General features: G+C 43.2%; 1 protein-coding gene across 1 annotated transcript; it reads left to right on the top strand.

The window, feature by feature from the left end:
- Window positions 1-2,288: 2,288 nt before the first annotated feature.
- Window positions 2,289-26,242, top strand: PCF11 (PCF11 cleavage and polyadenylation factor subunit). Its single transcript, XM_088479805.1, has 16 exons — window positions 2,289-2,664; window positions 6,352-6,477; window positions 7,938-8,123; window positions 8,270-8,467; window positions 11,746-12,812; window positions 12,930-13,113; window positions 13,325-13,781; window positions 13,919-15,699; window positions 16,968-17,073; window positions 17,437-17,553; window positions 18,251-18,389; window positions 20,237-20,420; window positions 23,073-23,228; window positions 23,338-23,430; window positions 24,474-24,509; window positions 25,266-26,242. The coding sequence occupies exons 1-16, from the start codon at window positions 2,497-2,499 to the stop codon at window positions 25,479-25,481; spliced, it is 5,214 nt and encodes a 1,737-aa protein (XP_088335931.1). The 5' UTR covers window positions 2,289-2,496; the 3' UTR covers window positions 25,482-26,242.
- The last annotated feature ends 323 nt before the right edge of the window (window positions 26,243-26,565 follow it).

The raw sequence follows: 26,565 nt of genomic DNA, 5'->3' as shown, positions 1-26,565 counted from the left end.
TCTTCCCTGGCCCTTCCCCATGAGGCCATGGCCCTTTTTCAGGTGCGCTATCTTATGTCCCTATTTCAAAAAATGGGGGATGGGGGGGGGCGGTGCCAATGCTCTCTCTGGTACAGGGCACCAAAAACTCTAGTTATGGCTCTGGGGATAGGACCTGATTCCGGTATATACACTATGCCGATATTTTCGCAGTTGAGCGATTATTGGTAAACAGCGCATGCGTCTAAGTGGCACAGTACATATGTCTCAGTACACGGGGCCAAAGGGCTACTCACTACTGGGATAATAAAATAATATGCGATGGATGCTGCGCCTTTGTACGCAGATGCTTGGATTTCCAATGCCGCTGGTGGGCGTCTCCCGGATGCAGTTTCTTCAGTGCCCCCAGTAGTTGTCCCCCTTATGCAGTGCCCCCAGTAGTTGTCCCCCTTATGCAGTGCCCCCTGTAGTGATTCTCCCTTCTCAGCCGGCTGAGACCTCCTTCACTCCACCCTGCCTGGCTGTCATGTGGCTAGAGAGGCCCTGCTTCTCTGCCTTCTACTGTAGAGGCACTTCCATCGGTCGCACTCCGGTTGCCGCCAAATAAGCAGGGTAGCACCCGCTCACACTGCCTCATGACCCGGGAACAACCCGTTTTCAACCCTGCTCTCAACCCGAGTAAGATTGCCTGGTAAATCGACCCGGGTTATTTTTTTGGGAGCCGTTCACACAGAGCCTCAACCCGGATCGACCTGGCAATAACCTGGGTTATTTGTTTGGTGTAAAAGGGGTATTGGATGGAGGAGTAATGTCAAATGTAACTGCTGCAAATTATTAGACTGCAAAATGAGTGAGATCCCCGGGGCTCATTCCTCACATTATTCCTTTCCATCACTTTGCTAGACGTATTATACAATGATGAATTTTGCGAATATTTTCACTTTAGCACAACTGCTTATAAATCTCACACCGTATGTCTCATTCATTGTCAGCATTCTGTGTGTCAGGCGGGTGTGGATTAAGAGATAGACAGTAAGAAGATCCACAGTGTCTAGATAGACACCAGATGTTAGACAGTCAATAGGTCGACTGGGACAAAAGGTCGACAGCGCCTAACCCTAACCGTCGGGGTAAGTGTCTAGCCCTAACCCTTCAGTAAGTGCCTAATCCACACACTATTACACATTACCCAGGCGTATATGGATTAAGAGATAGACAATAAAAAGATCCACAGTGTCTAGATAGACACCAGATGTTTGACAGTCAATAGGTCGACTGGGACAAAAGGTCAACAGCGCCTACCCCTAACCGTCGGGGTAAGTGTCTAACCCTAAACCTTACCATAAAAAAATAAAAAATCATGTTGACCATTTCTTTGCCGACCTTTTAACCATGTCGACCATTCATGTCTGTTGACCTTATTACATGTTGACTTTTAGGGCTCGATTCAATAGACCGCGATGTAAATAGCGCCAGGAGATAGCTCCCGGAGCTATTCAATTGTGCGTGGTGTTTAGTCGGAGAATGCCCGTTCTCGTGACTAAACACCCTGTTTAAGGCGTGAGAACGGGCATTCCCCGACCTAACTTTCTGGCGCGATGCTGTTTTCCCGGCGCTAAGGGCAGACAGCCCCCTGCCGAGACTTTTGAGAAATCCTTAGTCGGGGTTAGCTGCGTGGTGTATTGAATAGTTGCGGGAGCTGATTCCCCGCGCTATTCACTTCACGCAGAATAGAAATGAGCCCTTAGTGTCAACCTTTTGTCCCAGTCGACCTATTGACTTTCTAACATCTGATATCTATCTAGACCTTTATACTGTCTAGCTATGGTGCGGTACCCATGTCAGGCATGCATCTGTCCCCCCCAGCTCTGGCAGCCCCATGTGTGACATGCACTATTTATTTATTATAAGTATAATGGGCATGTAATCCTCTGAGAGGCGATGCCTGTAACATGTGACAATGGCAGAACCCATAAAATACGCTCATGTGGTAATCACACAGCATAGAACTGGGAGAACCAGAGTAACACGTAGTAATACACAATGGCGTGTTGTAATGAGCTTCTTCCTCCCACACACACACTATTACACATTACTGTGGGTGACGTCACGGTTGCTAGGTAAAGTAGACGGTCATAGCAACCAATCCGAGTGCGCTCAGCCGGCAGAGGATGACGTAAGGAAAGTGGGCGGCTACAGACGTCCTCACCTTCCCGCCCATTCGATTGCGCAACCCCCCCTCACCCGGCCAATCAGGAGCCGCGGGGAGCCCCACGTGATGGGCCGCGGTGTTGTCTCCCTTATGGTGACCGTTCCCCCGCAGTCGCCATTTTGTCGGGGAGATTTGCCGAGTGAGCAGCATCGTCGTCGTCACCCTCCCCCGTCCTGTCCTCACACGATGCTGGGTGCGGGGCCTCTGGTGTCCTCAGTCAGCCTCCGCTAAGTCACCTTCGCCGGTCACACGGCCGAGCCCGCCTGACCCCCCTCTCCCAGCACCGCCGCAGCCTGGCTGACAAGATGTCGGGGGGCGAAGCCCGTGAGGACGCGTCCCGGGATTACCAGTCGTCCCTGGAAGACCTGACCTTCAACAGCAAGCCCCACATCAACATGCTGACCATCCTGGCCGAGGAGAACGTGCAGTTCGCCAGGGACATCGTCACAATTATCGAAGCTCAGATCGCCAAGGTTTTTATGACAAAAGAATTTTATTTTATTTTTTTCTACACGACCCCCCCCCCCCCCCCCACTCACCTTCATAGCTCACCCTCAGGCCCTCTGTCCGTTATTTCCAAAATGGCGCCGGCCCTGTCCAGAGTGAAGTGCCGTAGTGGCCCCCTACCTTACACCCCCCCCCTCTACATACATAAATCCCGCATTGTGGTAGTGTCCGATGCCCCCCAACCCACGTGTCAACGGGGCCGCTGTCTGTCACAGGCCGAGCTGGCCTCACAAGATGGCGGCTTAGAGGGAGTCTCCCCGGCCCTACCGGGGTTCCTGGCTGCCCTGCTTAGTATTACCCCCTCAAGGCGCCTCTATGTGTAGTTCTGCTCCCTCTGAGTGGGGTAACATGGGGAGGGTTTCTGGCTGCCCTGCTTAGTATTACCCCCTCAAGGCGCCTCTATGTGTAGTTCTGCTCCCTCTGAGTGGGGTAACATGGGGAGGGTTTCTGGCTGCCCTGCTTAGTATTACTCCCTCAGGTCACCGCTATGTGTAGTTTTGCTCCCTCAGAGTGGGGTAACATGGGGAGGGGGTTCTGGCTGCCCTGCTTAGTATTACTCCCTCAGGTCACCGCTATGTGTAGTTTTGCTCCCTCAGAGTAGGGTAACATGGGGAGGGGGTTCTGGCTGCCCTGCTTAGTATTACTCCCTCAGGTCACCGCTATGTGTAGTTCTGCTCCCTCAGCGTGGGGTAACATGGGGAGGGGGTTCTGGCTGCCCTGCTTAGTATTACTCCCTCAGGTCACCGCTATGTGTAGTTTTGCTCCCTCAGAGTGGGGTAACATGGGGAGGGTTTCTGGCTGCCCTGCTTAGTATTACTCCCTCAGGTCACCGCTATGTGTAGTTTTGCTCCCTCAGCGTGGGGTAACATGGGGAGGGGGTTCTAGCTGCCTTGCTTAGTATTACTCCCTCAGGTCACCGCTATGTGTAGTTCTGCTCCCTCAGCGTGGGGTAACATGGGGAGGGGGTTCTGGCTGCCCTGCTTAGTATTACTCCCTCAGGTCACCGCTATGTGTAGTTCTGCTCCCTCAGCGTGGGGTAACATGGGGAGGGGGTTCTGGCTGCCTTGCTTAGTATTACTCCCTCAGGTCACCTCTGTGTAGTTCTGCTCCCTCCTCCCTCAGTGGGATAACATGGGGGGTTTCTGGCTGCCCTGCTTAGTATTACCCCCTCAGGTCACCGCTATGTGTAGTTCTGCTCCCTCAGTGGGGTAACATGGGGAGTTTCTGTCCTGTGTGGCTCTGTGCTATAACTACACCCCCCATTATGGGGTTACCTGGCAGCTGGTGGGTGCTAGGCTACATGTCACCCGTCCTTGGTTTAAGTATGACCTTAGTATGTTGTAACCCCCCAACCCCACTATTTCTCCCTATAGAGCACACTCACTCTGCGTATATTTATGTATAATACACACTCTCCCAGGATGTAACGTCTGCCCCCTGGACATGTCACTGTTATATACCGATTTCCTCTACATTATGTCTCTTGTACATGAAAGGGGTTCCCTGGATGTAATCTCTAGCTCCCCACCCCCAGTATTGTGATTCCCTCTATGAAATATATTTTATATCCCCCCCCCTACTTCCCTGCCCTGGGGCTGCCATGGTTGGATACCTTCTCCCTCTGCTTTTATATATCTTACATGGTCCAAAGAATTTAATCCCCAACCCCATCTTGGGGATTTCATGGATATATACCTGTTCCCTCTACATTTTTATATGGTATGGAAAACTGGACCCCCCATGGGGGTGGGTGCCTAATCCCTCTATATTTATTGTTACATTTTGGTGACCCCTTCACCATATAACTTCCCCTAATGTATGTCATGGTTCCTGCTCCCCACTCCCCTACACACTTGCCTATTACCCTGTCCTAATCATATACAAAGTAGTGGTCAGATAACTGTGTGCTAATGTACTTGTCAAATGATATATTTGATATATTCAGTGTTGCTATCTTAGTAAGGGTGTATCTCTGGATATATGTAATACACCCCTTCCTTGTCGGCATGCCCTCCTGTCGCTGAGATTCTTTAGTCGTTAATGCTTTTCTTGCTGTACTTTGTATCCACATTAAAGCCATCCTTTGGTAGCTGAGCCGCCACATGTGACTCCCACATGCTTTGACCACGTTGTTTGCACCACTGTCTTCTGAGTTATATTAGTACAACTTCTATATTTTAATAAATGGCTTTACAATGTGTGACTGGTTATGCTGCAATCTGTAAATAAAATGTATAAAATATGTATTTGTCTTTTTATTTCCCATTGTATATGTATGGTATGTGTTGTACCCACAAGGCGAAACAAAGTCGTTGGGAATTGAAACTACATTTGGGGATTTCTTTGTTATGCCGAATTAGGATGTTACTATTTCAGTCTGGGAGTTTCATTTCTCTTGACATGGTATTCAATATAGATGGTTTACATATTAAAGATAATCTTCTACATGGAGCTGTTACTTAACAAAACTTGTATATAAAAAAAAAAAAAAAAAAATATTTTGCCTCTACATCATAAGGGTAACCTATTCTAGTCGTACTCTGTTCTCAGTGGCTTTGTGGTTTCACATACATGCAGTTAATTCATATTGTGGTACAAGTTACTTGCAAATTGTTCTAGTATTCATACAAAGCTAGATAAACATACTGTTTGGCAGAGGGTGTCCTAACTTGGATTCTGGTTAGTAGGAATTAAGTTACGTAACTGTGTAATGTCACATGCATTCTCCATAATGCTTTTTCCCTTCCGTTCTACATTATAAGTGTTCAATACCGAAAGGTCTCACACTCACTGATTAACATTGATAAACCTAGTTTCTTCCAGCTGTACTAAGTTTGCATCATACATTCATTTATATTTTATTTTGCTTAAATCTTTTGGTGGTGAAGAGTTCCAGTAAGACGTCACACAGATATCGGCAACACGTTTTTGTCAGGGATTAAAAATAAAACCAGCTAAACAATTCTAAACACTTTTCTATGACCCTAATTGTGAACCGTACTACACACTTAGCAAGGAGTTAATGCATTCTCCCTGGGAGTGTGGATGACCCTGCGTCACACTGGAAGGTGACTAATGCAATGGAACAGGTGACAGATGTCGGGGAGGAGGTTATATCATTTTTTTTTCCCTCAGAGTAAATTTAAACAGGTGAAAGATTTCACAAATTCACTTCCAGCCACATTGGACGAACACTTGTTGCTGCACACATCTGGGCAGTAATCCAGGAGATGAGGAATCTGTCTGCCTTTACCCAATGTGTCTTCAACCGTTGCCAGATGGACGCAAATGTCCAGCACAGAGAAATGCTTCCTCTCACTATCTGACCCTGGAGTCCATGGAAAGGATGCCGATTGCCTGTTGAAAAATATAAATTGTCACAATTTCAAAACTTCCCCTAAAAAAAATAAATAAATAAAGGGAAGAAAAAAAAAACAGTTTGGGAACAAGTTGCTATAATATAACACTAAAATTTCCTGGTATATTTTTAATCAGAAGGTGAAATAATATCTACAGCTGCCTGTTGCTGCAGTACACTTCAGTTTTATCTGTGGTCCATTTAATAACATTTGTCTGGGTTTGTATACAGATGGGATTCGGTCATGGGTTGATGGTTTTGTCATATTAAACTTATCAGTTTTTTTTCTATTTAGGCGCGTAGCACAGAGAAGCTGCCTGTCATGTACCTCATGGATTCCATTGTTAAAAATGTCGGAAGAGACTATCTTGCTGCGTTCGCTAAAAACATAGTTTCCACGTTTGTAAATGTGTTTGAAAAGGTATAGATTCATAATTCTTGCTTATGTGACTTTTTTCGTGTTCACTCTAGTTGAAGTTTTAGGGGCCTATGCATCAAAGCTGAGAGAGAGAAAGTACTAACCAATTGGCTTCCAGTTTACATTTTGCAGGCTGTGTTTAAAAAATGATAGTTAGGAGCTGATTGGTTGGTGATTTATTTGTTACAAATTTCTCTCTCCCATCTTTGATGCATAAGGCCCCTTAGTCCTGTAATAGCTGGTCTGCATGTTTCTATGGGACAAGCGTTATTGTACACTAGTGACCAGCTGTACTGGTGGTTACACAACTATACAGTGTATGGGGTGTTTCTTCCTCCCTTCCCCTCATTGGTAAATGCATGGTACCTTTAAAAAAAAAAGTGCTGCTAGATTTTATTGCATTTGCCAGTACATTCTCTTAAACGTATAAAACAAAGGTGAAAGAACTGTATTAATGCATTACAGAATGTTCTCAACCTCATTCCTCAGGACCCCAAACAGGGATTGCTTTCCTCACAGAATCACAAGTGATATAATTGGCTCCACCTGTGGATCTTTTAAACTGTCAGCAAGTAATAAATACAACTGTGCTCGGTGAACTTGAAAACGAGAACTGTTTGGGGTCCTGAGGACTGAGTTTGATAAATACTATCACAGTAAATGCACCAAAATTCCTAATTGTAAGTGCCCCGAAGCCTCGTGTTGGGGAGACAGCTGAGTGGTGCACTTTAAGTGGACTATTCAATTAAGCGGGAATTGAATAGTGCCGGGAGGGAGCTCCTGGAGCTATTCAATTCAGTGTGCTGTTTAGTCGGTCTAATGATTTCTTCTCGCTCCCTCCTTAGGGCGCGTGGAAATATCAGACTTCAGTGCCGGCCGCGAGGCTATTACCGCCTTAGCGTGACACTAACAGCCTCGCGGCAGGCACTTTAGTCGGAGAATGCCGGTACTCGCAACTAAACGCCCAGATTTGCTTCCCGTCAGAGTAAACATCGTGGTGAATTGAATAGCTCGGGGAGCTTACCTCCTGCTTCTATTCAACTCCCGTTGGATTGAAACACCCCCTCTGAACATAGACCTGACTACAATATTTATGGATTTATATAGTTTATAACCCCATGTTTAATGTAACTTTGGTGGGGCATTTAAGTGACCAGTTTTTAAAACTGCTTTATTCTGTTCCTAGTGATGTATGCAGATCGTTTCTAAATTGATCATTTAGTATACACTGTATTTAAAATGTTTATGTTGAGGAAGTTTCATATCACTCGGTAATCAGTGATACAATGTTGCCTACTTTTCAGGTTATTTTTCCTTTATTAGTTTGTTTATACAGAGTTTACATAATAGACTTTTGTAGCGAAACTGCAGTACCACAATTAGTATGAGTGAACATGTCCATATTCATATGCTCACAACAGTAATGGGAACTGTCCAAACAAGAAACTGTTCTTTGTTTCCAGGTGGATGAGAACACTAGGAAAAGTTTGTATAAATTACGCTCGACGTGGGATGAGCTTTTCCCTGCAAAGAAATTATTTGCACTTGATGTGAAGGTCAACCAAGTAGACCCGGCATGGCCCATCAAACCATTACCCCCAAATGTGAATACAGCTAGCATCCATGTGAATCCTAAATTCTTAAACAAAGTGAGTACCGTGGATGTGTAATCCCCCTCAGCGGTTCATGTTCTCTAGTCTCCTGGAGGGAGCTAGTGTGAGCGGTGGTTTTGGTGTTTGTTTTTTTTTTTTTTTTTGTAATTGTTTTTTTTTTTTTTTTGTCATCCAATAAATAGTCAGAGGAAGCCCCCGCAACTCCTGTTCCGGTGCCAAAACCTGTTCCTCGCGTAGCACCTATTCCTGCTGAGGTACAGAAGCCACTCGTGTCACAGGAGCAGATAATAAGGCAGCAATTGCTGGTGAAGCAAAAACAGTTGTTGGAACTTCAGCAAAAGAAGCTGGAGCTGGAATTGGAGCAGACAAAGGCACAGCTGGTACGTGTCAGTCATTTGCTTTCTCTGTAACCTGATCTAATGAGCTTAACCTAAAGTAAAAATGGTGTTCTATTGTACAATGTCTATATTTTGAAATTAACTAGATGTACAGTGGCTAGGGGGAATCGCCGTTTGTAATGCCTTATCCTGAATATCCGTTGTTGGCAGTAATCGTGATGTGAGCGGTGCAACAGTTCCCTCAGATTTTGCACCTGAAAATGATGGCTACAACTTTTTTTTTTTTTTTTTAAATTAAATTAAACCAGAAAGAGCATTGGCGCCCCCCTCATTTTTCAAAGGGACATAATGCACCCAAAAAAGGGGAATGGCCTCATGGGGAAGGGCCAGGGAAGAGATAGGAGAGGCCAGGAGATGCTGGGGATGAAATAAAAGGAAGCTACAAGCAAGAATAATAATAAACAGAAATTTGACAGACCCAAACAGCGCCCCCTTGACCTGTGGTGCCCTGTGCGATGGCACCGGCCGCACTACCCTAGCTACGGCCCTGTTGGAACCATTTATTCTGCTTTAGAATTAGTAACATTTAAATTCTATCTTTTAATACGGCTATATTTTTCCAGCACTATAACGTGTATGTCATTACTATGGGAGTCTAGCCTAGCAGTCTCTTACTAGGTAAATGTATTTCAGTATTTCATGGCGTTTTAAAGCACACTCACTCTTCCTGTAAGTCACCTGTTTATTTTTTAGCAATGTATCCTAATGGGGAGGGCATTTCTACCTTGTAGTATAAAGGCTCGACCAGGTGTTCCACCTACTCTATCCCCCTCCCAAGCAGCAACTGAAACCTAAACCAAGAAGCTTGGGCGCTTTGCACAACACTGCTGAGGGCCGCATGGGATAAAACGTCTGTATAGTGTATTTTACTTTATGTACATAGCAGCAGCTGCTCTTACACTGCCAGCCGGCAGGAAGGAGGGTCGTTAAATGATTCTGTAGTGAAACTTCTGTAGCAGTGTTGCCTCCTCAGAGTAATGACTATGGGATTCAATGTGGGCACAGTCACCAGACTATACCCGGGAGCTCTGGGAATGTAATCGCTTCCCAGTCAACCTTCCGAAGGGCTTTAAAGCTGTCGGCTCCAAAAACCAACTTCTGCATAAGATTGTCCATTACAGTTATTGTAAGAATGGTTAAGTTGGGTACACACCTGAAAGATATATCTGCAGATGGTGGTTGATACACACACTGAACCACCATCACTGCCATCGAGCTGGAGATCCTGCTGGCCGGCGGTCACCTCATACCCCCTCCCTGGCGACCTGTGCAGCAATGGTATGGGCGGTTGGCTGACCCGCATGTACATGCAGAACATTGTGCAGATATATCTTCCATTGGCTGAGCTTCCCAGCCAACGCGATATATCTGTGAACGACAGACTCTAGATATTTTCAACATTGTGTACTACGACTGTCCCTCAGTATTGTCACCTTCCTGTCACGTCAGATAGCAAAGCATTTCCAGAGCTAATCCTATTTGGTGAAAAATCTAATTGACTACTTCCACATATTGGGCAAAATATGCCTGATGGCTGGTGTGTAGCTTGTGGAGCAGGCATACCTGGGGAGCTCAGCTGAGGCAGGGTTATCTATTGCTGAGCGTACTGCCTGCTGCTAGTTGTAGATTGGTAAGTGAATAATACGCAATCTGTTAGCTAGTACAACTGAAAATTGTTCTCGGCCCGGCCTTCACATAAGCAAACTGCTTGACAGGGTTTTCTATCCATCCAGCAGTCTGTGATGGTAGCCCAGGTCCTTCTTTCACAGAAACCTTTGTTCAACTTCACTTTGGATTCCTGAGTGAGAAGAATCCTTGAGCGGGTGTACGTCCTAGACCAGAGATCCTCATCCTGAAGACTCTTCACTACAGATATTACTGGAACACTCCAATTATTAAGTTACCTGTGCCCAGAAGTTTTTATTTTTTTATTTTTGCATTCTTGTTACAAAAACACTATTTGGGTACATCATGAACTTGGAGCTCCTAGACACCCAAAGTCTGGTGGAGATATTCAGGATGGAGTCTTTACTATCAGCCGTTAATGGCATAGCACAGGGGGAATCTGTCGTCTCTATGGGTAATAACATGTCATCTACAAATCCCAATCTGTGAAGGGCGTCATTGTCTTCTCTGGTAGGCCATGCAGAAACGAAAATGGGAGTTCGAATTGGAGATTTTTTTTTTTATGTTCGAACTAAAAGCATTAATAAATGCTCAAGCTCTTCTAAGCCTAGAAAGATTTAACTGCACAATGCCTTCGCGTATGGTTTATGCCACAGCTTAGGAACAAGCTCCCTCACAATGGGAAAAAAATAATGCATTGGGTGGCACGGAATTTTCCAGCAGTATCCATGTAGTGGTGGATAACAAGGGTGCAGACTTCCTACACAGGAATGCCATGCATCCTGGGAGATAGTCCCTTCACCCATATTGATGTGAATGCATCAATGATGACCCATAAAGTGTGGTTCTTGATCCAATTACCAGGGAACTGAAGGTATTTCTGATAGATGCCTTCATGGATCCATGAAATTTTCAACTAATTTACCTATTACCTCCAACATTATGCTTCCATCTGTTCTGGAATAGGTGACTAGATCAGGTGCTCTTGTGGCGCTGGACTGGCCAAGAAGTGCTTAGTACACAGACCACCTATAGATTATTCGTATAGAGTAGGGCAGGCAGCTTCCATGATAAAAGGGTCTTTATAAGATTATTATTTTTTGTTTTGTTTTTTCATAGTCAGCATGTGTCGGTTTTAGGGAATATCCGCATGTACACTACCAGGTCGGACAGCAGCCTGGCCTTCGGTCCAAATGTTCACAAGATATTAGTTTGAATGGATTTTCATACAAAGAATGTAGTTGGATATAATATATTGCGCAATGCAATTTCTGAGGACACCCTCCCTTAGCAGCTTTGGAACATCCCAAAGGTAGCAATCCCTTCTACCAGTGGGATGAAAGAAAAAACTTGGTGCTGCACTTCTACCATATATGCATTTATTTGTCCTGAAATTACTTGTAAGGGAGAGCTAGAAAGGTAAGTGTTATGAATTTGTGTGGATTTAAATAGTGTAACAGCCTCTATCCCAAAGGAGTGTCCCTCCCAATGGGATTGAAGAGATGGCTTTAGCGTCAAATCTTCTGTTAAGCAGCATGGATCATGTCATTTAATAGCATTTAAGTTTGTTAATGGACAGTTTGTAACGCTCTGTGCTAGATTAGCATATATTCATAATTTGTGTCTGTTTTTAGGCAAACAGTATTTCATCTTCAGTTCCTGCAAAGCCTCATGTTGCCCCAGAGATTCCACACACGCCTGCTAAGGTTCCACAGCCTACCTCTACACATCCCGAGAAGAACAGGATAGTGGTACCATCTCAGCATCATGACAAGCCTCAAGTGCCAACTAGAGACCCTCGACTTAACCGATCCAATCCACATTCTAAAGATCACTCTCATAAAAAAGATGTTAAGAACAGCACATTAATTGCACCAGACTCCAAGCCTTTGAAACCTGTACCAGGCGACAGAGTAAGCTCTACGTCAAAACAAGAAAAGACTAAGTCCAGTGAAAAGGCGCCTAAAAAAGAATCTCTGCACACAGAGCTTAAATCAAAGTCTCCCTCACCTCTGAAAGCGAAGTTACCTCATGCAAAGGATAATAAGTCTCAAGGTCCCGACGGCGCAAAAGATGCGGATTTAAGTAAAAAAGATCCAAGGTTGCGCAAACACGTCCGTGACAAAACTGATGACAAACCAGAGGAGATCAAGGAGAAAAGAAAAAGTACAGAGAAAAGGGAGGATCACAAATCCACAGAACATCGACCGTTTGCAAACCGGAATAAGCTAGCTAATGGAGTGGTGCTAAAAACGGACTCCGGCGTGAATGACACCGATAAAACATTTACAAAACCAGGGAGAATCCCTACCCGAAAGAGGTCGCGATCTCGCTCTCCAAAGTCTCGATCACCGGTTCACTCGCCCAAGAGGAGAGAGAGGCGGTCATCGCCAAAGAGAAGGCAGAGAAGCTTGTCTCCCATTCCCCCTCTACTAAAAATCACTAAGTTGCGTCCTCCCGGAGGCAAACCGCCTCACGCCGGTGACTTTCCAGCAAGTACACGGGATGACCGGAGTAAGAGAACTCCTAAGACAGATCTCCGGGACAATAGGCGACAGAAGAAAACTTCAGAGGAGAGACAGCAGGACCCCGCAGCTCACATTTCTGCCAAGTCCAGTCTAGAACCGAAAGAGAATGTGGAAAACTGGCAAGGCTCTAAATCCAGCAAAAGATGGCAACCTGGGTGGGAAGAAAACAAAACGTAAGTCTGCATTGACCACATACAGTAATTGGTTAATTTGAAATAACCTTTTATTTTAAGGGACCTGTATCTCCTTTCAAAACATGCTCAATGCTAATGGATATACTTTCATTGTAGCCTACAAAATGATGATCACCGTCAAAGTACGAGGACTCCACATCCAAGGCGTCGGGACAGTTGGCCTAATAAGGGCATTCTATCTCCTCGAACGCCAAAGCAACAGCCGTGGTTAAGCGTAGATGCCGATCTACAAATCCCCAAGGAATTGACTAGTATATCCAAGGGGCAATTGCTTGAAAAGGTAAACTGGGTTTGTATAAAGATGAGAATTGATTTAAGGGTTGGACTTTGATATACAACCACTATTAAAATTTGCGTAGTCGGATGGACTAAAATCTGATAAAGTAATACTGGTGTGTTGATTTACATGGTGAGGTTGTTTGTTTTTCCCCTGTCTCACATTAAGTTTAATGTGTGTGTGTGTGTGTTAATAATATTTTCATTATTTATAGGCTAATGAGCGCTTGGCATCTGGGGAAATTTCACAGGAAGAGTTCCTTGTTGTGGCTCATCAAATTCGACAGCTCTTTCAGTATCAAGAAGAAAAACACAGGTGCAGCGTGTGGGACAGTCCCACAGATGATGTCAAAGGTGGGCTGCAAAAGAGACCTCTGCTTTCCGATGCTGACTTAAATTACTACCAGCATAAAGCCAAGCTGAAAAGAACACAGGTTCAACATAACTACTTAGATCAAGGATTCATGGATATGCAAATAGATGATCTGATTCTCAGTGGTAGAGAAATTGAACACGACGGTAGAAGAACACGCAGTCTATCCGAAAGTAGTGACCTGTTCTCAGAGAACATACGACTTTCTTCTCCGGTATTGGGAGCAAGTTCTCACGAGGAGGACCTTGCCCATGAAAGTTGCAGAAGACCAGATGATATTGGTGAACTTTCTACGCATGGTAGGTTGAAGCTTACTACTTTGAAGCTTGCTGTGTTCCACATGGTTTAAACAGTTCTTCATTTTGTTGACCTATGTAGTTTTAAATTACTCACGTATAACATTGAATGGTATATTTTTCTTTTTTTGCCCAAAAAGGTTTAAGAGAAGAACAGAGACCATCCTATAACGAACTATATTCTCACACAAGATCCAGATATGATGATTCTGAGCAGACCCCTTTTGTTGCTGATACTGCACCATTAGGAAAAGAGAACTTGCTACATGATAGTTTGCTTGAGGAACGAAGACCACTGCTCGATGCCCCACCACGGTTACCAGTTATACCAGTTAACCGTGGAGATGGCCCTGGTGGTAAGATATTTGAAGAGCCCTCCAATGTTCTGAATGTTAGAGAAAGTTCTCCTGCTCAATCATGCACCCTGTTTGATGGCACACCAGGGAATGTAATTGGAGGTCAGCGCTTTGAAACCTTAAAAGGAAAACCATTGGATATCCATTTTGATGCTGTAGCAGGTAACTTGGCTGATGCTTCAAGGTTTGAAAATATTATTGGACAACCAGTTAACTTACAGAATCTCTCTATGCAGAGATTTGAAGGAGTTCCAAATCAAATGATTACTAATCTGTCAATGAACAATCAAAGAATAGAGGGTCCTCCTTTAGGTCCACAGAGGTTTGATGGTGCTCCTGGCCAACAGTTGGGTCCACCACGCTTTGAGGGTGTGCAGCCATTAGACCCTCAGAGATTTGAAGGTGGCCTAGGACCAAAAAGATTTGATACTGGACCTGGGCTACAAAACTTTGATGGACATCAACGGTTTGAAGGTGGATCAGGTCCACAAAGGTTTGAAGGACCTAAAAGATTTGACAGTGGCTTAGGGCCTCAAAGATTTGAAGGGCCACAAAGGTTTGAAGGCACTTTAGGGTCTCAAAGATTTGATGTTCCACAAAGATTTGAAGGCTCACCCAGGCCACCATTACTGCAACAGAGGTTTGAGGGAGGACAATGTGCACCCATTAGATTTGATCAACCAATGGGACAGCCAATTAGATTTGATGCTGTTGCTGGACAGACTATGGGCCCGATGAGGTTTGATGGTCCTCCTGGCCCACGGTTTGATGGTCCTCCTGGCCCACGGTTTGATGGTCCTCCTGGCCCACGGTTTGATGGTCCTCCTGCCCCGAGATTTGATGGTGGTCCTGGTCCGAGGTTTGACGGTCCTCCTGGTCCGAGATTCGATGGACCACCTGGTCCGAGATTTGATGGTCCCCTTGGCCCAAGATTTGATGCAAATCAACCACCACGGTTTGATCATCGAGCTAATACGCAACCTTTAATGAGGTTTGATGGACCAATGGGACAAGGTGGGCCCAGATTTGAAAATGCACCAGTTAACAGATTTGAAAACCAGCCACCTATCTTGCCAAGATTTGATGGTCTATCTGGACAGCCTTGTCAAAGATTTGAAGGTCCTCCTGGTCACCAGACCCCTCCAAGATTTGATGTACCGATGCAAATACAGCCACGTTTCGATGGACCTGTTTCACAAAGGTTTGATGGTCCAAATCAACAGCCACGGTTTGAGATGCCTGTTGGACACCAAGTACCACGATTTGATAATGTAAATCATCCACCCATTAGACAAAATGCTCCACCATTCCCTCAAACTGGTCCATTTGGTGATACTCAGAACATGTTTCCTGGCCAACCACAAGGCATGCAATTTCAAAGGCCAGATCAAAGATTTGATATGCCGCAAGGGCCAGGGTTTACTGGGCCTCCTGTGCCTGGAGGGCAGTGCTTTCCCAACCAACTTCCTAGACCATCTGGGCCGTATTTTGATGATAAAAATCAACAAGGACCTACATTTGGAAACTTCAGCATGCCTGTTGGAAATATGCAGTCAAACACTCCAGTAAGTTTATTTTGTTTTGTTTTTTTGTACGAGAATGTGATATCTATTGTTGCTTTTGCTGACCAAGGGGTTTAAAGTCAGCAGTTGAATTCAATCTAAGTGATCATAATTTTGTTTTTATATTTAAATTTTCTTAAAGTGGATGTGTAATTTCATTAAATTCTTATTAATAATGGTGATATTTCATGAAACATCTAATCCTGTTCATTTTCTGTTCCCTACTGGCTTCTCCATGGACTCTGGCAAATATCTCTACGTTTTTGCATGTAAAGCTGGGTACACACCATACGATATATCTTCCTGATGCTGTTTATTGTATAGTGTGTACGCATGACTGGTCATTCCCGGCTGCTGTTAATTGCGGCGTCCCATCTGCTGTGCTGCGCTTCAGATGGGACGATTCAATCAACAACGCAATGTAGTTGGATGCAACATGTAAGGACACACTTGATCGTACAGTGGGCCTGATTCAGACCCGGTCGCAAGCACTGTGCGCTCGCAACCGGGTCGATGATGGGCCAGTGCGCATGCGCACGACGGGCACTCCGTCGCTCCGTGTCTCACAACAAAGGGGGCGAGCAGTCGATGTTGAGTGACAGCTCGCCCCCTTTGGTGGGCGGGCCGGGGGCGTGGCTGCCCAAACGGAGGCGTTCCCATGTGAACGCCTCCGTTTGGGGGCAGCCCGACTGACCTCACGAGTGATGTCAGTGGGAGACATTTCGGCTCTGTTAGAGCCGAAATCTCTCTGGGGCGTGTGGTCACGAGACCCTACCACAAGGGTCTCGTCGCAAGCCCGATGGTCGTGATGGTCTTGACCATCCCGACCATCTTCCTGGCCGTTCTAAAACACCAGAAGGCCGGCCCTGATTCAGAGCGAGCGCTCTGTATGGGCCTGTGCACGATGCATTGTTGGCCGCTTTGTACCATCGTAAGTGTGTACCCAGCGTTGGCCTCGGCGTAATTTTGGGTTACTACATTGTAAAATTACAATGTAGTAACCCAAAATTACGCCAAGTACTGCTGGCGACAGCTGGGAAACTTGTATAAAGCTGACTGCTCAAGAGTGGAATTAGGGTCTTGGAAATAGGAATCAATTGTTAATTATAGGTTAAAGCTTTTTCTTGATGTAGTAAAGTAAAGCTGTATGGTGTACCATAACAATATACTATTGCTCTATAGGACCCCATCATTGCAGCGTAATTAAGAGCATTTTTTGTTTAGGTTCTCATTTTTGAGCTTTGTGTTTACTTCTGTTCTAACTCTTTCAGTTTCTACCTATTGGCGGTGTTGCCCAGCCAGCTCCTTTTACACAGGAACCATTAATACCCTCAGCACAAGCACCTAATACCGGAGTATTTGTTCATCACCAACCAGGTATGACTTCTAAGTACTTTTATTTAAAAATGTAAAATCTCTTATCTTTTAAAAGTGAATGTGCTAAAATGTTATATCTACACTTTTTTTATTTCAAGCTTAGAAGTATCTATTACTAGTAAAGGGGCCCGGCCTATATCCCAGGTCACCTCAGTTTGCCCCCCTGCTCCGCCCTTACCGGTCCCCTCTGTGTTCCTCTATGTATTTGTGATCGTAAAGTGTCACGGGGTAACTCCTTCACCATTGTTATTTCCAGGCCATAGGGCTGTACAGGGTGAAGGTTTGTGTATTCTATAACTATAGGAACAATAATTCAGTCTTCATTTCATGTGTTTTTTAATTGTGATTTTTGGTTCTTCCCAGGTGCTTCACTTCCTAATCCTGAAAATCACTTGGGTCAGCTGGATGTTAATGAATTGTTCTCAAAGCTGCTTTCCACGGGAATTCTTACAGTATCAAAGACAGAAACTTCTTCCTCTCGTAAGTGGACAAACCTTCCAATAACATGAGTAACTGACTTATCTGTAACCTAAATCATTCTACATATGACCAAATGGCAAACTGCTGTCCCTCTCTGGTGCAGCTCCTTTTACAGAGCTGTGATCATCGTTCTCTATAATAACACTCTGGTAAGCCAACAGAGGCCACGTACAAAGTACTCTGGGTCTGTTTGATCACGCTAACCTATTAAGCCGAGTACACACATCGGGCAGAGTGTACCCGCCGAATGCAGCATGGCCTCCGCTGCCGTTCGTCCCTGCCAGCATCGGCAAGTGTGTGTGTGTGTGCACTTGCTGATGCTGGGACCTGCCGCGGGCATATAGTTAAGTGTATACCCAGCATTAGATTATAGAGACTGCAATTATTGTTCATACATTTCACTTCTGTAATTGGTCAATTTTCTCTTTGGGGGAGACGTATCGAGCAGTGGAGAAGTTGCCCATAGCAACCAATCGGTGTCGCTACAGAATTTATCAAGTACATTCTATAAAATGATAGAAACTGGTTGCTATGGGAGCTTCTCCAATAGCCTACTCTCCCCACTCTTTTCACTGCTTCATACATTAACCCATTTGTCCTTCTGTTTGGAAAGTCTTGTACAGATACCTGTCCCTTTTTATTGCTCAGAAATGTTGATTCCTTGTTAAATTATATATATATATATATATATTAACAGAATCGACAGAAAACTCTGCACAGCCTGCACCAGAGGAGGAGGAAGAGGAGGAGGAGGAGGAGGAAGAAGAGGAAGAAGATCCCATAGAGGATCAAGACGTTCCAGACCTGACTGGCTTCGCTATGGACGTTCTCAAACAGTGAGTATAACAATGACCGTATTATCATGTGTTTATATAGCACCACAAATTTACACCGTGCCTTACAGTGAATGTTTGTCCCAATGGCGCGAAGTCTAAATTCTCAAATTCTGAGGACCGAGTTTGAGAACCTGTGCACTAACACCTAAGCGCGCACACAATGGGGCTAGTTTTTTCTTTTGTCAATAATTGGCCTAAAGGTGTATTTTTTGGATTGTGGGGGAAACCGTAACCCTTGGCGGAAACGCACGCTAGCATAAACTCAACGCAGTGTGGGCCATAGTGGCAATAAACACTGATTGTACATATGTAATGGTAATACACAGTGATTTTTCTTTGTTACTCTTAAAAGGGAATTGGATCATTGCATGATTGAGAGTATTTCTTTCGGATGAAAATCTGAATTGCTTGGGAAAATGCCCTAGTGCCCGATCTCCTCCTCCTTTTCTAACCCATTTGTTCATATTTATCCTGAGAATACAATCTAAACTGATTGATGAGACTTATGAGTTTTCTATGGGCTGTGTATATAGTCCAGTTGGCCTCCCAGTAGGGGGAAAACCGGGGCACATAGAGGAAACCTCACGTTCTGTAAATGTTTTCAGTTGCCATCTTGATTCACAATAATTTTCTTACATTACCCAATTGCTTTGTGTGTATTTGTCTCTAGACCCAGTAATAGCAGTCCTAGGCAGAACCGTAATTTGAGAATACTGTCTCCAATGTTTGCTATGCCTATGGGTGATTTGTGAGTCCACATACTGCATTAAGGATGATGGCTCAGCCAGCGCACCTTGACCCCCTATGTACTAAGCCTTGGAGAGAGAAAGTATCAACCAATCTGCTCCTAACTGTCATGTTACTGTGTGTGAAAAATGACAGGAGCTGATTGGTTGGTACTTTATCTCCGTCCACTTAATCTCTCTCTCTAAGATTTGTATTAAGCTAATACGGCGGCTAGGAAAACGGAGAAATAGTACCCTGACATCTGAGCAAGTTGACTAGCCCTCGCCTTACAATAGTCAGGGGGAAGGAACTCTGGTCCTAAATTCTATACTGCTGGTGGAGCGGGATAGATTTTGTCTATGCATTTGCAATTACTGTGCCTCATTTTTCCAGCTAATTGTTCCCATATTATATCTTGCTTGTCAGCCACACTTTCTGTATTCTGACATGACTATGACACATATTGATCTGTTATTGAAAGAGCTTCACATTTACCGATTTGTGTACTTAATAACAAAACCACACTTATACCGGTATACAATTTCTTGTTTATTACATTATTATATGGTGCCACAAGTGTTCCGCAGCGCCTTACAAAGTACATAACCAAAAAGTGACTTGCAGTACAATATAATACAATGCAGGACAAGGACATGGATAATATACATTGATACATTGGTGGCCATAACACCCAAATAAGCAACGGAGCATAAGCACCAAGTGTTAGGTGTCCTCGTGGTAGAAGTAGAAGAAAATAAAGTAAGGAGAAGCACAAGAGGGTAGAGGGCCCTGCTCGCAAGAGCTTACATTCTCAACGGGAGGGGCTGACATACAGGCATGATACAGATGGGGAAGATAGGGAGGAGGGAGCATGTAGCAGCAAGTTAGGATGTTTATTAAGTACATTGTGTTTTTCTGTAATTTTTTTGTTTCTTAATAAATTCCAAAAACTATTTGATTCAAAAGGTAATATGGCAAGGAAAAGGGCACGAGACGATCACTGTGGTTTACAGATTTACACTTCTACAAATGCATACAATTGAACATTTTATTTATTACCAGTTATTGAGGGTGTCGTTTATTTTTCCTTTGTCGGTGTTGACGTACATTTCTCCTTGCAGGCGTTACGACAGTGTTATAAACCGGTTGTACACTGGCATCCAGTGCTATTCATGTGGCATGAGGTTTACCAAATCTCAGACTGACGTATATGCTGACCACTTAGATTGGCATTATCGGCAGAACCGAACTGAAAAGGATGTCAGTAGAAAAATAACCCACCGGAGGTGGTACTATAGCCTGAGGGTAAGTTATTTTGTATATGTGGGGTATTTTTTTTTTCTGTTAATAAATGAAAGGAGGGGGGCTATATGGGGGTGGGTATAACTGAATATTTTCCAATGGTATCTTTAAGTTGGAAGCCGTCCTTTAGCCATCTTAGTCTGAACTGTAGCTCTGTTTGCAAAGCTGTCTAGTTCACTGATTCTCTTGTACTAAACAGGAGTTTTTGGGGGGTGAGAGTTAATATAAGTTTTACCTCCATTTTGTTGACATCTACTGATTCATGTGAATTATGAATACTCTGATCTAGGCTGAAAGGAGGTTTATTGGTACATTTCTCCATGGGGGGCAATTCAGTTGAATGCCCTGGTCGTGTTGTGCTATTCCTGAATGGCATATTGTATAACATAGTACATAGAAAACCTCTAGATTGAGGCTAAACAAGAAATTCCCTACTTCGGGCACACTTATAAAACATGAATAATGAAATGATAGTATAGTTAAGACTTAACCTTTAATTTAGTTATAAATGTTTAAACCTGCTTCTGCTATTCTTATACCAGTCAAGGTGCAATTTAAGCAGACATATGTGGCCCTTTTAGGCCCTAGCACGGTGCTCTCAGGATTTATCCTGTTTATGTATACTCCTATATGGAATCTCATATAACACGTGTATGGAATATGCATTGGGGCTGAATGCAAATCATTTAGTTTCATTTAAAAGTTGTTGGATACCTATAATATTTAATTAATTGTGAGGTACAAGTCTCACATTTTCAGGATTTATCCTGTCTGTGCACACCTTGACATGAGATCCGCACGACAGGTGTACATAATCTAATGACAACTGTATCTGGGCGAAGTGCAATTATATTATATATTAACTAGGGATGTGCAGGCTCGGTTCTACTCGGTTCCGTTCGTTTTTTTCTACCGAATCTTATTGGCTATCCAAAACTCGTGACAGCTGATACCCAATAAGATTCGGTAAAAAAAAACCGAACGGAACAGAGTAGAACCGAGCCTGCACATCCCTAATATTAACTGATGGGTCTATTATTTATCTGATTATTGTTAAGGTACTTTTCCCTCTTTTTTGCACCAGTTCCAGGTTTTTTTATTTTATTATATATGTATTGGGCCAAGTGCAATAAATAATTTGACTATTTAGAAATGAATTGTTGAGATACCCTGGGTATTAAGACTGCACGTAGTTTTTTTTATTTATATATTGCAGTCTAATGGGCTAAGTGCAATATTTATACCAATTAACCTAGGTGGATAATATGGGCTTAATTTCGATCTACTATGGCTAATATTCATTTTTCTAAATTTCATGTAGCCTATATCCACCTACATTAAATTATTGCAGGAGTGTGCTGCCATAGCACTCAATAAGGGAGGATTGAATCCCCTGAGATTTCTCTATCTATAGAATGCTACCTGTAAGAATTATATATTTTTTTCGCCTGACTAAGCATAATTATTGAATGTTACATTTAATTAGGGGAGAATGATACATATGGTCAATAATTTAAGTCTCTAATATACCCTATAGATTTTATTTATAACTAAATTAAAGGTTAAGTCTTAACTACACTATCATTTCATTATTCATGTTTTATAAGTGTGCCCCAAGTAGGGAATTTCTTGTTTAGCCTCAATCTAGAGGTTTTCTGTGTAAGTATGATTTATACTTTTCCCTGGGAGCACCACCAACACAGTGGATTTCTCTATTTTTGATTGATTATATGTCAATTGTTGGTCTGTGGATTGTCTATTGCATACTGGTGCAGGATCTGTTTGTTCGTTTTCGATATTGTATAACATCCCTAGTTAATCCGCGCATCCCATAGAATTGCGCTGGAAAACTAGTGATGATGCAGATGCTGTAACAGGCAAATCTATGTGCAAGCATGAATCAGGTTTAGCGGCCCGTCTCCCATGATGGAATCGGCCACTGTGAGTCTCCATCTGTAGTCCCAAAACTTGACACTGTCCAGAAATGGCTGCTAGAATGATCTTCATCTGTTACCTGGGGAATGTGCGCAACCCGTGATTGGTGTTTTTTTTTTTTCTTTTTCTTTTCTTTATTCTGAACGTTCATCCTTTTTTTTTTTTTTTTTTTTTTGGTCTAGCAATGTATAAATATTAATGGACGACTTCCTTATTTCTTAAATGGAATCAACCACCCAACAGCATGGGTGAAATGAATCCAACCGCGGATAGAAAGTACTAACCGATCAGCTTCTAACTGCTGTTTGGAAAATGACAGATGCTGATTGGGTGGTACTTTATCGCTGTACACAAGATTTGATACATTCCCCCCCCCCAGCCCTCCCTTACCAACAACCGTTCTCACCCGTTACGTAATGTAAAACTGTAACCCTTACAAGGTCTCAGTAGTGCCATGGTAAATGCCTAACATGGTAGTTTTCCCTTTATCCTCCTTCATATGGATTATTGTATCTAAGATCTGCATTGCATGTATATTTACTGGTACGCCTACTTACCAGAACAGCAGCACGGTGGGAGTACTGTAAAGTGACCGTTTTACCATAATAAGAATTTTCTTTGTGTTAGGAGAAGCAGGGAGGGGGCAGCAAAAGGGCCAATATGGATCACATGATAAAACTTTTTGTGCCTATTATCTGAAATCAAACTGTCATTTTCCAGGATTGGATAGAATTTGAGGAAATTGCAGACTTGGAAGAAAGAGCTAAAAGTCAGTTCTTTGAGCGAGTACATGAGGAGGTCATACTAAAAACTCAGGAGGCTGCTAAGGAGAAGGAATTCCAGAGTGTACCGGCCGGTCCTGCCGGAGCCGACGAGGTATTACACGCTGTGATTTACCTATGCTGTGGTGTTCATCAAATGATCCTACAGCTCACTTTGGTAATAGGATTTGATTTACCACATCTGAGCGTTTCTTCCCTTGCAGATTTGTGAGATTTGCCAGGAGCAGTTTGAACAGTATTGGGATGAGGACGAGGAGGAATGGCACCTAAAGAACGCCATGCGCGTAAACGACAAGGTACGGATCCCGACTTCTAGTTAGCCCTTGAAAAAGACACTTGGTCATAAGCAAATTGGAGGGTACATTATTTGAGTGTGGCTCTTTGGTTAGAGATTCCAATGGCAAATATATTCTGTTAGCATTAAAGTGCCCGGTACCCTACGAAACTGCAGCGCAGCAATTGCTCTATTCACTCTGCCTATTCAGTTGTAATGTCACCAGTGGGCCAGCAGTGTCATGCTTTCCAACAAGGATGTCACCTCTCCAGGCATTCAAGGGAAAGCAGTATAAAAATGTATTGGGGCCCCCCTTACATTGCCAGCAGTGGGAATCTAGCATAAATTTGCCAGTTGAGCTGGAAAAGATACTGATAGGTGCCCCTCCTCCTGACATCGCAGTGGCACAAACCGTTACGTATAATGCCCCTTTTCTACTTGTCACTGATTTGCTACACCTTCCCGCTGCGTACTCTAACTCTAACTTGTGTGTATTTTCCTACTCATGTAATATGGATGACTTCAGAATTTAGTGGTTGGGTTATTATACAGAGTTGGTAAAATCAGGGATTCTCTGGTCTCAGTCTTATGGTGTGGTGCATACACACGTAAAGATTTTCTGTCCAACCATCCAACTAGTTGATTGGTTGAAATGAAAATCTGGTGACGTATGGGAGTAACCGATGATCAGCAATTTGCTCCTAAATGCCAGAAAACAGATGAAAATGGGCGTCAGACAAGTTTGTTAAATGTTTGATCAAAATAATTTGTTCAAATAACAGTTTGTCCATTTTCCGGTGTTTGGGAGCAAATTGCTGATTGTCATTTGCTTTCATACCTTACCGGATTTTCATTCCAACCAATCACCTAGTTAAATGGTTGGACAGAATCTTCACGTGTGTATGCAGCTTTTTACAGTTCCTGTATAGTTGAATGGGATTTTCTTTTGTTCTTACATTGTGCTAAAGGAGAGATGTAAATGGCTGTAAGACAGTAGACTGATCACTGCTGGATGTCTTATGTATGCTGATGTTTAGTTTTTTTTGGTTTCCCCCTGTTTTTCAGATCTACCATCCTTCATGCTATGAAGACTATAAAAATGTAAGTACCTTCTGTAGTGTTCAGGTAATGCACCCTGTATTCCGGGTGTGTAAGTAGTTACACTTGCAATCTTCTCACCCTTATTTCTAGGGAAGACCACATCAGTGTTACTGATGTTTTACCAACAGTGATTGCAATAATACATTAATGTTTTCTTTCTATGACCCATCCCAAATGCATTGCTTTCCTTGACATGACTGACTCTGTCCAGAGTCGCTCTGCTGTGACTCTGAGCAGGGTGAGCTCTGCCAGGTCTGTTGCCCACGCTGCATACCGATTCCCTGGAAAGCACCTGTAGTGGCACTAAATCACAAGAACACGGATCGATGCTGAGGAAACGTTGGGTCCTCACCATCGCAGGCTTAACCATCGGAGTCAGAACCAATCCATCGATTGCTCTAATGAAACCTCTTCCGATTGTCATTCCTATTTCTTTTTATACTATTGCGTGGACCCTGCCATTTAGTCTGCCCCTTTTATCTGTTGCCTCCATTAGAAACTTTACCATGTGTTACCAATTTCTACCTTAATCTGTGTACATCCTGCTTGCTTTAATCAAACCGTAACTATTCAACAGAGAATCGTTCATATTATACCCAGTGTTATACCCAGTGTTATACCCAGTGTTATACCCAGTGTTTCTTAATTATTGCTTTCGCTATAAAAAGGGTATGTATTTTGTCCATCTCAACTTTTATCTATTGCTTGTGCCATTTTGATCCATTTTTCTTTTTCTATTTTGCCCCTTTCTTACAGACATCCTCCTTTTTAGACATCACACCATCCCCTAGTAAAACACTCCTAGAAAACCCACTGAGTGCAATGTTAAACCTGGTTAAGGAGGAGGTGGTAGACACTTCCGTTGCCGCAGTTAAAATAAAAGAGGAGCCATGTGATGCCGCCATCACAAGTTGCGGCGAGAGCATACCTTTGTTATCCGAGATCAAACCAGAGCCCGCCGACCCCGTGTAACGTCACCGAAACAACGCTGCCGTAACAGTCCCGTCTGCAAAGGCTAAGAACTGTCCTCCGACCTGAAACCTGGGCAGGGCCCCATGGTTGCAATTGTGGTTACTGAATACATTTTTGTATTTGCATTTTCTTACGCCCGCACAGTTTAATGTGTAAAACGTTCTGTCGATGCGAGCAGAGGTGGTGTAAAAAAAAATTTCACTCGACTGTAAATTATAAATAAAAATATTTTTGCTATACATGGAGTGTAATGTTCATGCACACCATTAAAAGGTTTAAAAAAAAAAGTGCTTTAATTTCTTTGGTTGATGTAATTTTGGAAAGTTTTTTTTTTTTTTTTCAAGAGATCAGAATTCTGCACATTTCTTTTCCTATGCTGAACTAGTGACTTGTGTTTGGATCAAACGTAGTTTTTAATTTATTAATGCCTAAAAAGGTCAACGAGACTACAGGTAATGACTAAATGAAAAGTTTAATTTAAATAAAAAAATTAAAAATAAATAAACGTCTGTGCTAAGGAAGAAGCACGGTTACCCAGAGAAGAACTTTACGTTGAGGATGCATGTACATATATAAAAATGGCTTCTACTTTCAAGAAACAGATTGATTTGCCAGTCCTTTCTTTTTTTTTTTTTTTCATTCCTCCGTTTATTTTCAGTGTTCGACTTTCAGTGCATTAGATGCAAAGATGTTACGATTAATAACTAATAAATACATTGAATCAAGATAATGTGTTAGAGTTGTTTATTCTGGCGTGGCTGTTTGAAAGTGGCTCAGTATGTTAATGTTTTTTAAATGCAATAAACCGTGCTTTGTTCCAACGTTACAGTAGCAGTGCTGTTACTCAAATGATTGAAGTCTGTACTTTGATATGTGTCTGACCCATTAAGATCCTGTCCTGAAGATGTTGGAGGAGCTTCAGCTGTCTTTAGAGGCCAGGTACTGCTTCCTGCCAGCTGCAGGGGAATGCCAGGTTAACGCTTCATTGCGTTCTGCCATTATGCATCATATCTGAAAAATTCAAATTTGGGGTTTAATCTGGCTCTTGGCTTTCAGTAAATCTTCATGATCTGTAGAAAATAGG

Source organism: Taudactylus pleione, unplaced genomic scaffold, assembly GCF_031769625.1.
Source record: "Taudactylus pleione unplaced genomic scaffold, aTauple2 ptg000245l, whole genome shotgun sequence".
Taxonomy (NCBI): domain Eukaryota; kingdom Metazoa; phylum Chordata; class Amphibia; order Anura; family Myobatrachidae; genus Taudactylus; species Taudactylus pleione.
Note: the sequence above shows the minus strand (reverse complement) of the source record. Positions and strands in the feature narration are given on the sequence as shown.

Bases quoted from the DNA above. Each gene is read 5' to 3' on its own strand.
- PCF11 (XM_088479805.1), top strand. From the start codon at position 2,497: ATGTCGGGGGGCGAAGCCCGTGAGGACGCGTCCCGGGATTACCAGTCG. The intron at 13,114-13,324 runs GTAAACTGGGTT...CATTATTTATAG, and splicing joins AGGGGCAATTGCTTGAAAAG to GCTAATGAGCGCTTGGCATC. The intron at 15,700-16,967 runs GTAAGTTTATTT...TAACTCTTTCAG, and splicing joins ATATGCAGTCAAACACTCCA to TTTCTACCTATTGGCGGTGT.